The sequence below is a fragment of the Tauraco erythrolophus genome, chromosome 21 (assembly GCF_009769465.1).
Source record: "Tauraco erythrolophus isolate bTauEry1 chromosome 21, bTauEry1.pri, whole genome shotgun sequence".
Classification (NCBI taxonomy): domain Eukaryota; kingdom Metazoa; phylum Chordata; class Aves; order Musophagiformes; family Musophagidae; genus Tauraco; species Tauraco erythrolophus.
The window spans coordinates 2,828,539-2,845,167 of record NC_141485.1 but is presented as its reverse complement, the minus strand read 5'-3'; the positions used below and the strand labels follow the sequence as shown (position 1 = coordinate 2,845,167).

General features: G+C 42.4%; 1 protein-coding gene across 1 annotated transcript in view; it reads right to left on the bottom strand.

Moving 5' to 3' along the window:
- The window catches only part of BCAS3 (BCAS3 microtubule associated cell migration factor), a 363,717-nt gene that overhangs the window by 233,768 nt on the left and 113,320 nt on the right, over positions 1–16,629 (bottom strand). Inside the window, exon 15 of the mRNA XM_086624898.1 lies at positions 12,455–12,719. Coding sequence (XP_086481024.1) covers positions 12,455–12,719 — 265 coding nt within the window. The remainder of the gene's footprint in view (positions 1–12,454; positions 12,720–16,629) is intronic.

Genomic DNA, 16,629 nt, shown 5'->3' with positions numbered 1-16,629 from the left:
TGACGACTTCAGGCCAGATTTCAAATTGGTCAGCGTTTACACCAGGGCACTCCTGTCAGAGATGGGAAGAAAAACATCCTGATTTCTGCAGCTACTACCACACGTGAAAGCGCAGCAGGACAGCTACACCCCGCCAGCCCCACGGAGCTCACCGGTGAGGACAGCACAGTGCACCGGGGTGATGCAAAGAGATTTTGTTGGATCCTAAAAGAATCATGTTGATGCAGCCCCACCGATTGCTCCACTGTCACTTTGCCCTTCTCTTCCGTCCACGCGTAATACCACATCAATGCAACCAACTCACTTCTTACTCAACTCCAACGTAGCTCCATCCCTATCCCTGATCCCAGCCCCACGTGCAGGCAGCAGGCAGCCCGTCAGGCGCAGTAACTCCTGAGCTTAATGCCAAAACTCCACCCTGACACCTAAGGGATGCAAAGGCCAACTTACCACCCAACTGAAATTAAATCATTTCACCCATTAAATTTCCCCCGGCAGTTTCGATGGCATACGGCACGTCTCCTCGTTCAAGTGCTGCGGGATCCTCATCTGCACGGAGAAATTCCACCCTGTTAGTGAGCAAAGCAAAAGGGGCTTGGCCCAGACAGTTTTTCTGGTAGGGAAGTGAAGATCAGAAGGATTTTATAGTTTCTCTCTACACTTTACGTGAAACCTAAAGCGGCATCGAGCATCTCTCAGCCTCATAATAAAATGATCCTGTGTTGATTTTTTCCCTTTTTCTCCCATTACTCCAATACCAAAAGCTTAGTAACGCAGGGTCATTAGAATTCAAACCCCACTTGATTAGCTTTTATATTATACAGTATTTAACAGACTGTATTTCAAAGCTCACCACGTAGTCGATGACATGAACACTACATGGAAACATCTTCAATCTGGTAAACAAAATCGCAGTGACTCGAGGCCATGGAACCATGGGGAGGCCAAGTTGTATGAAAACGAGCTGTGTTTGGCCGTTATTTCTGTTTAATGTAACACTGAAGATTCCTCAGCTAAACATTCACTAATCATATAATGCGAGGGAAACAAAATCCCTTCTAACTGGCAGGCAGAAAACGGCAGGACAAACAGAAGTGTCATGGATCTGGTGGTTTATTTTGCTTTGCTTTTTATTCAACACAAAAAGTTTCCCGGATGAGAATGGAAAGCTTCCCAGCTTCAGTTCCAAGACTTTCACCCTCATTTCTGACCTTTTCTCAGACATGTTCCAGCATAATCTGTAATCTACCACAGTCGGAAGAGGAAACAGCAGCGCCCTGGTGAGAAACGCTGCCTTGTGACCCGAGCAGAGGAGCCCGCGGAAGCAACGCTGGCTGCAGAACTCCTTTGGAAGAGCCTGAGGGACACACTCAACCGCGTCCCGAGAAACACGCTCCGTACCACGAGCGCTAATTACTGCCAAAGTGGGCTGCTTCTTTTGTGTTTTGTTTTATTCGGTCACACGTGTTTTATCTTTGTCAAACGTCATGTGTTTTCCTAGAAAAAGTCAGGAAACTAATGATTTTAGTGAATGATTGCTCCTAAATTAAAGTTACACGGCAATTTCCTTGAATTGTATCCTACCAAATTCAGACTCGTTTCACACCCTAACCCTCAATATTTCCAATATAATTAGACTCATTAAAGAAAGAATATTATGTATTAGCTACAGCACGTATGCACGCATGATCCAGTTACCGAGAGCAAATTTTTCTCTCAGCTAAACTGGTTCAAGTCCAAAAGCTATCGCTAACTTGATTCCATCGAAACGGATCAGGGAAAGTAATGCAGCCGGTTGTTTTCGTAACGTTTAAAACCGCTCGATATTGAACCTTTCGAAACACAGCTGCACTAAATCTCACGATTCTCCTAAGCAAGCAGAACTTTCTCTCTCTCTGCATCCAGGCAAGGCACGTGATGGTGACAGGCGAGCTCGTCGGTCGGAATGCTCTGCCGAGACACGCAAGCGCCAGCCCAAGTGTCCCAGCCACCGACGAGTCGGCGTCCTCTGCCCTCTCACCCGAGCTCCTTGAACTTCAGCTCTTCCAACTGCTCGTCAGCATCATCCACTCAAAACCTGAACAGGGCTTCATAATAGTCCTTTCCTCCTTCTGAAGCTTCTCTTTCTTCTTGTATCTTCAGTTTCAAAAGCTTTGTCCTCCAGTTGTAAAGCGTCCCACTGATACCCGAGAACCTCCTCTTGTGCTTGGCAAAGGTTAGAAGAGAGAAGGAACTGCCGTGATCCCTTTGCCACCCATTATCTCTACCTGACCGAAGATGGATTATGAAAGAAGAGTTCAAACCTCAAGCTCTGCCTGGGATTTGAACCTGTCATTTACTTCCACAATTAGTGATGTACGGCTGGTCATTTCACCTACCTCTGTGCATATTTCTTCTTTTCCTGCATGGAAAAGAAATTACATTGACAGTCCAGAGGAATCAAAAAGGAGAGGAAGCCACTTCTGCCAGAACAGCAACAGTGTCCCGGGCCCCATGGCACCTCTCACCAGCAGCCCTGAGGACATCCATAGCATTAACTGCCTTGTGTAAAAAATATATCCTTGGAAATCTGACACAAATGTCTGCTGCTTCCCTGGCCGTTTCCCCTCCTCTTTCGTACAGATCCCATTTGGCTGCGCCAAGGTTCCTCAAATTGCTGCACAGTAAAGGTGCCTGGAAGCATTTCCTTAGAGAACAACCCCTCCACCACTGCATATACAAGTCTGGCATAAGAATCATCTTTCAGGACTTATTTAACTAAAAATATTGTTGATGCAAAGCTCAAGTCCATTTATGGGCAAAACTCTCCTTGAAGTAAAAACACCACCACAACTCGTTTGCCAGCTGTTGGCTCCAGGCTTTGCAGAGCCATAAAGCTGGCGGCAGCGGTAACACTTCAGCTGGTTTGCTCCAGATGCTGGTTACCACTAAAATCACCCAAACTGGCCTTTCTGCTCTTAGACCCTCTCTCCAGCAAACGCCAGCCACAGGCATGGAGGGGTCCAGATGTTGCCATCCTCTTTGCAGCTGGCCTTGTACCTTCAACTCTGCAGAGATTAGAAGACCTCAAGATTAGTTTCTAGTAACTATGGGTTTAGCTACGGAATATTTCGCAGATGAACACGAAGGTGCACGGCCCGTCCTCCCCGGCACGTGGCCATAAGCCCCCTCTGGGCCAGTAGCTGTGGCTGTAGCTACTGCAGCACCGGACCTTGCAAACTCTTCCAAGGAAAGGACTACGTGAGCTCAGACTTCACACTCCACTACTGAGGTTATCGTACAGGCAGCTTCTACCTGCTGCGTAGGGACTGTTACTCCGATGTCTTGCACATGGGAATTTTACTAACACTGTCTGCTGGTGAACGATGAAGCGCTTGAGAAAACAAGAACGCACTATTACTGCCCCTTGTCATGTCTGTCAGTCATAATTCATGTCAACACAGTTTTGAATTCAAAGCCTTCCAACCCCTGACATTCTGTGATTCTGTGATTCTTTCAGGACGACTCCAAGACACTTTAGCATCGTGAACTTCAGAAAATTTGGGTGTCTCAGACTTCGCTTCCAAATGATACAGAATAAAATGATCTTTTTTGTGTGTGTGTATTGGGACAACACAGTCAGAAAAAATGGTCAGCTTGTCTCAGAAACTGCAAAATGACTGGTCTGGGAATTTCTGAAGGACACCTCTGTATGCAGCTGTGTTGGGTGAGGAGCTAGGGAAAGTTTAACAGCAGCCCCTTACCCAAAGGGCTTCGCTTATTAGAAATTAGTATCGATGATAAACTACATGTTAATATATTTGTGGCTTTTTTTTCCCTTCACCTTTTCACCTATTTATTCTCCCTTGCTCTAGCTGCAACAACTAGCACAAAAACTTCAGCATCTGAATTCAATCCAGGTTGAATACACAGCATTCATCCCAAGTTATGTGGAAAAAAAAAAAAAGTGGCTTGAGAACTACTGCATATGAGAACTTGATAATAATATCCATGGATAATTATAATAAATGGCTTGTCTGAAACACCCATAGAATAGGAACTGAAGTAAACCATAGCAATCTCTCTCCCTCTTCCACCCACCACACACCCTCGGCAGCTCTGCTCTTTTACCCATGACCGTTAAGGATCTTTTCTGGCTCTGTGACAGCATCGTGACTCAGGTCATGAGAAGTGTCAAAGATGCATTTCCTTGAGATGGGAAAAAGCAACTGATTTTAACAGCCCACAAAGACTAAGCAAAAAGAATAAGCCCAATCAGCATATTTAAGGGTAAAGATAAACCTTTTAAAAGATACAAGTATATTTTATTTCCAACCTTAACGCTTACGTTTCTTTCCATAAAGTGTTTACATTTTTCAGACTACCAAAAACGCAGAGCTGATTTAAACGCCTTACTTAAGAATAATAAACTGAAAAAAAGACAACACGAGCAGCACCCATTTAGTGCATAATCAGTCACCGATCACATAGACAGGGAACCTGATTCAGGCTGCAGGCAGGAGGGATCAGCCCTGGATTCCCTTTCAACAGCGGCGTTGGCTTTGCCCAAGAACACCCACTGCCAGGGGACGCAGGAGGTGTTTGGGCTTGAACTCAGCAGGTCCATCAGATAAAAGGATTGTTCCCACCAGTTCTTGTCCCATTCCTTTCCCTGGTTGGTTACTAACACAGAGCTTCACATGCTTTCACCTTCCTTCAAGCCAAACCTTACTTGTCATACAACACCCTCGATACTTAAACCTCCTCCTTTAGCTGATACGGTCTCTTGAAGAACTCTAGATTCTACTTTCTCGCCTTCTGATCAAACCTATCACAGCCTTGTATCAGGTGAGCAAAGCTACTTTTTGTCATTTCACTGATCGCAGCCCCCATCAAGCCACTTACGTTCCTTGACCCACCAACAAATTTCTGGATCACGCTGTCTCCCCTCTCTTCTCCCAACCTAATCCCAGCCATTCCCCTTTTGTGCTTTGCACGCAAACACCATCCAGAAGACCTTTCCTGCTTCATTCCTTCAGCGACCAACTCTTTCCAGCCGGTGTGTTATTTCAAACACAATCCCAGAGACTGCTTTTGTGCTGATCACACCCATTTCTCCTTGAAACACTGTTCAGCTATACACAAGAGTATCTAGTCCCCTGCACAGACACAGAAAGCATCCTGAGAAACCAGAGTAGTTGAGCACGTTCCTTCTTGCGCATCACTAATATCACTATTTACCAATTTCCAGCTGGCAAGAACTGCCAAACCCAATCAGAAGCGATGCACAATCTGCAGGATGTCTTTGTTACTCACGATGTAAGAGAAGGAAATACACTAACCTGTGTTTTATATAGCTGGTTAACCGGTGAGATTTGCAGATGGAAAAACATTGTTTACTGTAAATTAAGAGGAAGTAACTAAGGGAACAATTGAAATAACAACAGAATGCCAAACTGTCATTTTATTAAGTCATTTTCAGAGAAACACTTAAAAATCCAGTTACTGCTTCTCCTTGGGCTCCCTCAGCACATTCCTCTGACACATCAACGCCTGACCCTACAGAAATTCTCCTCAGTTTGATGTAACCAAGACTGAAATCATCCATCTTGACAGCAAAAGTTCAGTGGGACGCTCACATCTGTGGCAATCCAACTCCTCCTGCCTTCCACCTCCCCTTCACCCCGCGATCCAGCCTTGACATCGCGCTCTCCTGTGCACTACCTATTACTTCCCCTCCGCCTGTCTACCCACAGTCTTGCCGAAACAGCTTGCTTTGACCAGTGCTATGGAATTTGCTCCGCTAAATCACTCAGTCACATCTTTTTTACACTTCAGATCTCAGGAACTGCAATTCCCTTCTGATGTCCGTCTCCCTCAATTTTCAATTTATCTGGAATACTCGCCACTTCTTTTTAAAATATTAAGGCAAACATACACGTGCCCCAGTCTCAGGTCCACACTGTTTACAGAAGCCAACTTCTGAAAGACTTTATGTACAGACACGAACTTCCCTTGTGACAGAATTTATCAGTCCACTTCCCTACTTATCTGAAGGGAATGGATCTTTTCCTTCCACTTCAGAAACGATCCAAAATATACCACCCACTTCTTTCACTCCACTGATTCTCCATCCTTTTTTTTTTAAAAAAAAGAAAAAGAACACAGCTCATTTACAAGCAGTAAGCTCCTGGCAGGTGCCCAAATTGGTGCTTACAGTCAGCTGCTGGTACCTCTGCCTCTCCCCTGCCCTACACGGGTACCACGGGGGCTGCTGCAACCCCCGCGCTCCGGGGGGCTTCTCCGGGCACTTCCACAGCCACAAGGCTTCGTGGAACCCTGGGATCTTTCCAGAGGGAAGTAACGGTCTCTAAAAATCATTAGCAGAAAGTTCCCACCAGGTGCATTAATTTTTTTTCCCCTCGATTGCCTTGAAGAGAAACTTCAAATCTGAGTGTGAAATCATGAGGATCCCTCCCAGCCCAGCGCCGCATGAACGCGCAGCGTTTACAGGGGCAGCGCAGTGACTGCAATATAATTCTTCCCTCATTAATAAAAAATGTCTATTTTTATTACCACAGTTTGGTGTTTCCACCTATTACGAAATAACCAGGAGCACCCTTCGTTAGGAGTCAGCGGTGCGAAAGAAGCGATGGATAACGGCGATGTGAACCCTCCCAGTCCTCAGCACTGGTGAGGCCACACCTGGAGTACTGTGTCCAGTTTTGGGCCCCTCACTTCAAGAAGGATGTTGAGGTGCTGGAGCGGGTTCAGAGAAGAGCAACGAAATTAGTGAAGGGTTTGGAGAACTTGTCCTGTGAGGAGCAGCTGAGGGAGCTGGGACTGGTCAGTCTGGAGAAGAGGAGGCTCAGGAGGGACCTTCTTGCTCTCTACAATTCCCTGGAAGGAAGCTGTAGGGAGATGGGGGTCGGTCTCTTCTCCCACGTTAGGAATGACAGGACGAGAGGGAACGGCCTCAAGTTGCGTCAGGGGAAATTTAGGTTGGATATCAGGAAAAATTTCTTAACAGAGAGGGTTGTGAAGTATTGGAACAGGCTGCCCAGGGAGGTAGTGGAGTCCCCATCCCTGGAGGTGTTTAAAATCCGTGTGGATTTGGTGCTGAGCAACATGGTTTAGGGACCCTGACAGTGCAGGGGAACGGCTGGACTCGATGATCCCGAGGGTCTCTTCCAACCAGACGATTCCATGATTCTCCCACGTTACAGAACGGCTCTTAGGAGTGACCCGGCAGTAGCCAACGGCACCGACACCGGCACCGGCACCGGCACCGGCACCCTGCGCCTGACATCCGCCCCCCCCCCCCCAGCCCCCCCCCCGGCCCCGGGCGCGGCATCGCCGGGAGGAGGGCGCCCCCTGCAGGCCGCGCCGGGCAGCGGCCGCAGCGCCTCTCCCCGCCGCTCAGGGCCGGAGACTGACGATGTGGGGAAAAAAAAAGAAAACAAAAATAAAATTAAAAAAAAAAAAAGGCTTTGTAGACAAATGTAGAGTTCTGGAAGCTGAAAAATGAATTATTATTTGCAAGTCGGTTTAAATAATAAAAAAAAAAAAACAGCCAAGTGTGATGCCGTGGAAGAAGGCAATGATTAAACAAACAGGAACATTAAAAGCACATTAAAAAAAAAAAAGAAAAAAAGCATCTATTCTGCAGCTTGCTTTGTTGTTTCTATACATGTATAAAAACTATTTTCTGTTGGGAGACGCTACAGCTCACAAAGAGAAAAATTAAAGCTCAACGGAGACTTTCCAAACAACTCTTTTCAACTCGTGTTTACAGTGCCGGCTCTCCAGTTCAACTTTGGAAAGGAACTGCCCTCCAGTGCTTTAAGTTATTATACAGTTAATTTTCTTTGAAACTATTTTTGTCTGCCTCTCTCTAAATAGGTGGTTTCTTAAGTGAGTGTTACTTAAAGGAAACCAATCTGTTTTTCAGGAAGGGCTGATGATGTCAGTCCTTTCAACTCTGCTTTCCCATAAGAATTCTTCTAGTAAAAGGAGTTTCACTCTGGGAAATAGTGAAAAGTAACATGAAAATATTTAAAGCATCTCAGACGGCATGTTTATCAAACTTCTAGTTTTATGCCTGGATTTTAATCATGTTGCGATTGCAACAAACGGAGGAAACATGAGAGAAAACCTTTTTGATTTTTAAGATTAGAAAAGGGTTTGCGATGAAAAATGTGCTATACTAAAATATTATAAAGAGCTACGTACAAGTCTGAATGCAATATATATGGAACAACATGTTTTTTCATAATTCTAAAATTGTGTTCTCCATTTCAGCATAGGTATTAAATGTGAAACCGAACCACTGTGCATTATGAACGGTGTATTGGCAAAACTACACCACCCAAATAAATACTTCAATCCCCAACAAAATGAGAAGACTAATTCAGAGAGTATCATATTATTACTGAATGGTTTTGGTGGGTGTGGATGTGCTTATCTTATTTTATTATTGTTTGTTCTGATACTGTAAATTCCTGCAGTCAACAACAGAAAAAAATCTCCGAGTAGAGCTAGAGAGACTTCGACTTACTGGTGGTGCAAGAAGTAATGATAGCAGCACACCGTAAGTTTTAATTTGCAGAATAAAAATAGTAAAAGTTATACAGAGCTTTCTATCTTCCAAGTAAAGCATTACATTTTTACAGCTAGATGCTCCTTGCTATTCACATACAGGTGTCTTGAAGATAACAGGGGATGCACTCCTATAACCAAGGACACAGCTCCGTTTAAACTACTCATCCATTCATCCACACGGTGTACCTGTACGACAGGTAACTACCACAAACCCCATTTTATACAAGTAAAAAGGTCACATAAGGCCACATTCTACCCTAATGTTCAGCCCCACAACCAACTGGTGTCGTAATAGTCTTATAATAGTAAAAGCCCATAAAAGGATCCCAACCTCACTCAGATATTACTGACAACGCGCTCTGGCAATCCAACGGAATGAGAAAAATATAACCTCGCTGGATTAACAGACAGAATAACCCAAACAAAATCTGTGTTAGCTATAAAAGGTGCAAAGGAAACATCTCTCTATCATCCTCTATTTAACAGTTTACTCCATTCTGCTAAAAAGAACAAAGCCAAACTATGATTCATTTGGGAATGAAATCATCCCACCCCCAGCAACAGCTTACATCGTGTGGGTAAACAGTTCGTAGGGTGCTCGGAGCAAAATGTAAATAGATTGCCTTGCTACTACAGACATAGCAAACAGTTTCGTTTTGAAACTGGGAGTTAAAAAACAAGTGAGAGAAATATTGCAAAGCCTGAACTTTGAAAATATTTGCAAGAACAAAAGCTAACCACAAGCTAACATCAATAGGCTACAATTGCTTATCAAAAAAGACGGGAAAAAGCACGGGCTTTCCTCACAGAAGTCCGATCTTTTGGCTTCAGGTTGTAGCAATGCAGAAGAAATATTAGCAGAAGGCTTAGCAGCAGTTTTTCTAACTTACAGGAACTTTTCTAGATTGCAAAGGATATAAAATCATGATGACATGACTCCACACCAAAAAAAATAGGTTTTGAAAATAAAAAATAGTGTACAACAATAAATAAATAATAACAAAATAGAAATAAAAATAGTTTACAACAAGCTTCTCGGAACCTGCCACTTAATCACCAGTCTGTCCCAGTGCAACGGTGCTCTCCGGGACAGATCTCTGGGTTTATTTCCATTATAATCAGCTGCGTTTAGAGGGATGATTAAGGAAAGTAACAGTTTTTCTTCTTATAATACAAACTTCAAGTAATTCCACACATGGGGAACACAGAGATGATTATTCTTGTTACACAGTAGAAAGCTGATAGACAAAATCAGCTGAGTAACAGTTACCAAGGGTCACAGAGTGAGTTAAAAAGAATAAAGTAAAGCAAAGAATTAAACGCAGAACTGCTCTTTTCTACTCTGAGTACTGAGTCCCATCACCAGACTGCCGTAACTCCTCCAAACAACAACAATTTAATATCATAATATGATAAAAAGCTGTTGCAATCTCAGCAAACACATCTTAATTCACAAATTAAAATAATCACCGGTCTCTGGCTAATCCAGCTGCCACACACGGACACAAAACCCCTCTGCTGAGAGTCACTGTGAATCCAGGGGGTTTTTCCAAGTTGATGATAAATGGCTCTTTATAAAAGGCACATAATATGGTTCGATATCCTGCCTGCCTTCAGCCAGGTAAACTGAAAGATTACTGAAATGAAAAGCAGCTATAATATCACCAAAAATATTTCAATGTTTTACCAATTGGATTATTTAAAAACAAACTATTTTATCTTTTTTTCTAAGATTTTTTTTTTTAAGACAACTCTGCTACCTCCTCCATACAATCCCCACTAATCTCTCACAGAAAATTTTCCTGTGAAGGTTTGCAAGTTACCAACGCACGGTCTTAGTACGTGTCCAACTTCAAGCCCTTCTACATCGTGAGAAAGTGATGAGCATCATCTACATGAAGTTCTCTGGAAACCCACGCGACCTTCCTGCCTTAATTCTTAGCACCCATGTGCAGCCTTCAAAATGGAGCTAGTTGTTCAAATGGAGCTAATTTTTAAGCAATGGTGATTGCAGAAAGATCTTGGAAAAAATCTGATTTGTTTATTATATTTCAAGACAGACATTTCAAAACTGAAGCCTTAAAACTCTTGAGATACTCCCATAAATGCTGCTCCCTTTTTCTCAATAACTTGTCCACGCACGTCCTTCTCCTAACTAGAAAATCTGTCCACCACTGAGGATCCTACAGCAAATGAAACTGCTGTTCCTTCTTTAAAAAGAAAAAAAAAAAAAGCATCAAATCTATTTGAAACTTCAAATGTACCTAAGAGTACTCTAAGGGCAACAACTTACTGCAATTTCCCTTGACAGAAAACAGAATTGGTTGGATGAAAGCTACACAAATTGATAGTTCCTTCCTCTCCTCTATGTGATGTCAACGGTTAAAAGGGACTGGATGTGCCACAGGAAACCTTGACAGCACTCCCCAGCCTGTTTCAAGCCTGACATGCTGAGCTGCTGCGCAAAGATGAGAGAGAAAGGAAAATGGTAGACAGACAAATGTCTCCAAGGAGGAGGAAACTACAGATCACGTTTTGGGTGCCTTCCAGTGGCTCGAGGCAGAAGAGCACGGCTCCAGAACAGCCATGTAGAAAACTTTGTTTAGAAAAGTCCAAAGAAAGGAGAAAATACAGAGGCTTCTTCTGAGACAACTCTGGTTCCCTTAATAATCAACAAGTCAGAAAAACGTTCCTTTGATCCAGAAATCGCACAAAAGTTCTCTCTATAGCAGCAAAGACGTTGACTACGACAGCGCACACAGTTGGGCTTTCACAAGGACTTCTAATAAGAGTCATAATTAGGGGAGAGGGACTGTCCCTTCCCATTTTTAATACTCTCAGACTGGAAAAGTCTGGTTTGCCCGTACCAAACTGCTATTTAAACTTTCCCTCCAATGGAAGCTGTGACTTACTCTTAACAGAAAGGAGGGGTAAGGATGCAGCAAATCCTGAATCCAAACAAAGGACCTTCTAGGACAAACCTCATGAAAGAAAAGGGCAAAAAGAACAGCACAGACGAAACTGAAGAAGGCAGGACAATGATGATTTTTGAACCCTTTTTAGAGGCTCCCCTTCACATCCTTTCAGCTCCTCCACCACAGGAGTAGGATGTACAGATGGATTCTTACAGAGTTTTGTTCCTTTGTACATTATTTGTCACACTGCTCACACACGCACACAAAAACTGGACAAAAATCTATGCCATCAACTGCACACTGCCTAGTTTCCACGTTTCTCCTCAAACAGTATTTACTGTGGGTATTCAGATGTGCTTGATGACATTTGAGGCCGATGAGCAAAGAGAATTTTAGGTAACTGCATTTCAATTGGATTGGATTGTAATTTGCAGATTACTCACCCTGTGCCAGATGGAACAAAACCTGAAACCTAAATACCCCAAAACTTTCAGTTTACAGCAGAAATTATTGACATGTGTGATAGCACAGTTTACTTGAGTAAGCTCTAAATATCTTTCTGAAATATCCATACCTTGGCTCATTCCCATAGTATCTGCACACATTACATATTTTTGCACAATACCTGCAACACCTTTTACACGAAACTTTCATTTTACGAAACTCATTTTTTAGTGGCACAAACCACGCGGGCAAATAGAACGTGTCAAATAAATTCTTGCAATCTCCAGTAAAATCAGCGTTTCTGCTGCTCAGGCTGTTAGTGAACACTACTGCAACGTGAAGCTGGAAGACTGTGAAGATCTTCAGGCCAGCACCTCCAAAGGTATGTAAGAACCAAATCTTTTTGAGTCAGGCAGCTACAGAAACATCTTAGAGGACGTGGGCATTAATGACTCGAGGGGAAAGGTTTCCTGACAAGGTAAGGGAGAGGAAAATAAGAAAAAAAAAGGATTTACCATGGAGCGGTGAGCCAGACGGGCTGCTTGACAGGCCTGGGACAGGGCTGCAGCGTCCTCCTTGTTTCGATGTCAGCTCTTGCTCGATCTCTTCCAACCCTGCACTCTTCTGGAATCGGCTCATGCGATTTACCACCCGGGGTGACATGTGTGTCCGGACACAGGGCTGGCCACCGTAGGGATTGATAGGAAAAACATGGGAAGTACCACGAAGAGTGCTGACCACAACCCAACGACAGTCGTGGCTGAAGGAGATATCTTGTACCTAGAAAACAGAGGAGTGAAATGGGAATGCAGTCACCCAGGTACACGCATCTAAAAAAGGAAAGGGACTGTCGTGTTTTAAACAAAGACAAATCTTGATTGGAAATGTGAGTAAAATCCCCTAAGTTTAGACAAAAACTTGGATTTTTGCATATATATCAATGAACTTAGCATTCAGTATATATTCAGTATCTATTATAAATATGAGCTGCAGATTTATAATGCCCAGTTGTAGAGTTTGCATATTTTTCAAAATATTCTGAGATTTTTCTTTTCAACGGGCCTGAACTCATGGAAACCAACCATGCTGCAAAGTACTACAGAAAGCCACAAGACCTTGCTGTGATTTTCAAATAGTATTTAGTTCTAAAAAGAGCTGGGAAATAATTTCAATTACATGTTTTGTTATTTGCTTGTTTACTTCAAATTTTAGAGATTATCTAAAAAGGGGAAAAGGGAGGGATGAGAACAAGAGAGGCATCTCACCACTGGGCCTGATTTTGACAAATACCGGCACGCGAAACTGTATTTTGAGTCAACAGAAATACCATGTCCTACGTAACGTAACAAACCAAAAATCAATGGCCAGTATTTTCATAAACTGTCTATAATGGTCACTAATCCTGCTATTATCAGTTTATCCCTCAGTGCAATTACCATTTATCCAAGTATCCCTGGACCTATGCTCTTTTTTGGTTTTAAAAGTTTGTCAAGAAGAAATTAAATGACTTTGGCCATTTGTCTATATAAAATCACTCCCTTTTACACATAAAAATCTTTACTAATCAGCTACAAAGTGCCAGAAAGACCCCAGTTAGATTTCTTCTTATGCATACGAGTACTTATCCACCACTTGAGAAATGCAAGTCTTATTTTAGTTTAAAATGGTCAGTCTTGAAGCAAATATAAAAATACAGCTAAATATTTTCTACTATAGTTACTCCTTGCATAGATCTCAGATACGCAGTCCAGAAGGATTTAATTCTCTTCTAAGTGTGCTTTACACAACACTTTGATGGAAAGCAAATTCTTGTTCCTGAAGGAATGCTTTAAAAGAGAGATTAAAGTTTGTTTCCAGCCCCGTACTGGCAGACAACTCAAGAAAACAAGTAGTCTAGGTTAAAATGATTTATCATAGAAAAAAAAAATCCTAAAACAATTCTTCGAAAAATGTTTTTAAAGGTAAATGCTGACTAAAAAGAACCATGTACGCAAGTGGGATTTAACACAGCAAACAATCATACAGACGAAGGATTAGTTTTCATTATATTATTAAACAGCATAAACTAAATAAAATTCTTTAAGATTTCACTGAAGCCAGTTTTACAATACGCTAGGTACTCAAATTGGAGTAAACACTGATAAAATCTTGACAAATATTCCAGAAATGCACTCCAGCTATTCCAGACAAAAGCAGCAAGTATTCATCAAAGTGCAAGTTTCCAACTGAGCCCTGAAGCCTTTGAGATAAAAAGATTTAAGTCTTGTGACTTGTGACAAGATATTTGGCTGACAGACTGTCACGACACAAAATGCTTCATCAACATTACACAGATAAACTAAAAAACAGCCCAACACACCTGCTCTTTTCCATGATGGTGACATACCCAAAGGACCTGCTAACGATACAGCTGAACAACCTCCCCAAAATCTGACAGGTTTAGCACTTGCCGTGATTCTGGCATGAGCGACATAAAGTCGCAGCACTCAGGGCTCCCACTTTGCCTACAAAGTGCTTCACCTTAATAGATTGCTCAGAAAGGATTAGAGACCCCACAGGGATTAACAAGAGCCAAAAAAAGAAACCCCAAAGCCGTGGAGTCAGAGAAAAACTATGGCACTGAGAGTATTGAAATACCTGCTGTTTCAAGAGGCAATTTCTACCAGTCAGTATCAAATATAAGAACCATACACAAACTGCCATCCTCAGTTACACCAGAAAGATAAATAATGCAATAAAACCATTAAGGGCTGTTGGAATAGAATTCCAATCCTGTCACAGGCCTTACGTTCTAATTTCTAATAACGTGAAGAATTGCCACGTCTGTCGTTAGATGTAACCCCTTTGAACACACCACTGTTTGCCAAATATTTGGTATTCCTTGTAGATCCAGCTTTAAATTCCCTTCCCCATCTCTAAAACCATCTCTCTGTCCCAGCCTCAAGAAAACAGTTTTTCTCTCCCTTCTTCTTTGCTGTTCTGCTCACTCACTCTACACACCCAACACAAGTTTTTCCTGTCCTGCTCTTCATGTTCCTCGCAGAAGAGTCTTCTCCAGCTCTCTGGAAGGGACGTTGCAAACCTCCTTCCAACTGACCCCTTCAAGCCATATTTACAGGACAGACTTGGGCTGTCTGTGCCTCTTCGGTCTCTTCCCTCCTGCACTTCAACTGATTTCACAGCCAAAGCCTTTAAATCGCTGCTTTCACTCCCATCTACCACGTACCCTTTCTTGTTTTCTGTGATAGAGCATTTTTAGAGGACATTTCTGTGAGATGATAGAGGGGGAAAAAAATTGTATCTCACTGTACTGCGTAACAGAAATGCGTATGGTCTGTACTAAGTCAGTTTGTGCATCCTTAGGATTAGGTTCTTGTAAAAAGACATACAACGGCCTTGCCATATGACAACCCAAGCCAAGAAACTGGGAAACAATCATTACAGGATGTTTTTTCTCAATGTAAACATTCCACAGGAAAAAAAAAAAAAGAAGTATTCCTGGTCTTCAGGAAGAAAGTTTGGAACAACGTCATCCAAAAACGTTCTCTTTAAAACTCCGATGGCAAACGCTGGCTGCAGTGGGAGAGTGGGGATGGTGGTCGTGGCTACCGAAAACGTGGCTGACACCACAGAGCCAGAGAACAAACGGGTTTTTAAGACTCAGTAATAACAAGACAAAAAGTGTTGACAGATGAGTGTGAATAATTAAGATTTCTAGGAATACAGCTACAAAACCCTACTCCGCAGCGCCGAAAAGTATTTTGGAAGCCACCGTTACACATGTAGTAACTCTACCTGTCTCCTACCAGTCTCAAAACTGGCCTCGTCGGTCTGTCACAGCTAAACGATGAGTAGCAGTACCAGAGGCAGTTCGAGGAGGTAATTCAGAGAATATTTCCAATCTCATGCAAGGGCATGAACTAAATATGTTCATAACAAAAAAGCACAAATCCATCTGTGCAATTAAAGGAGTCCATAACCTGCCAGTAGAGCTCAAAGAAAGCAGTGGGCCACGCTGTAAGGAGAATGCTCATCACGGCAGTCTCAGAAACAACTTCAAAAAAATCAGCTGTGTGTGTCCACGAAAAAAAAATATAAATTATCACATCAGACCTGCTGTTATCCACCACACTGTTACTGTACATTACACAGAGTTCTTGACTGCTTATAGTATAAACAAACTGCACAGTGGCCCATTAGTGGTTTTTCAAGTTTATGCTAAGCGTTGCAATTTATTGCTGTCCTTTAGGTTAATGTACTATTATTTCATGTATTTATAATATATTTCTGGATTTGTTGTTAATTATGATGTAATGTTTAGATACCAAAGATCAATCAAGACCCCATAGTGTTTACAGATACATGTTAATAAAGTACAAAGTACACTAGATCTCTCACGATGCAAAGTTTATTCTATAGCTCAAGGTCAACATCAGATTTAATACTTATGTCTGTATTTCAAAATTTTATCTATGCTCTTCTGTCTGGGTCAGTAAAGGGAGTTATAGACCTGAGATTATGTTTAACTTGGGAACCCTTAAGATATTTTAGATTGCAATACTAAATACTTTTGTGGGAACATCAGTGCTTTCCCCAAGCTCTACTAACCATTTCTTCCTCCTAGTTTGTGAGCAGTTTGGCTCCTTAAGCTTCACGCTACATTTCTTGCACATCTAAAAGTCTCGGTGAA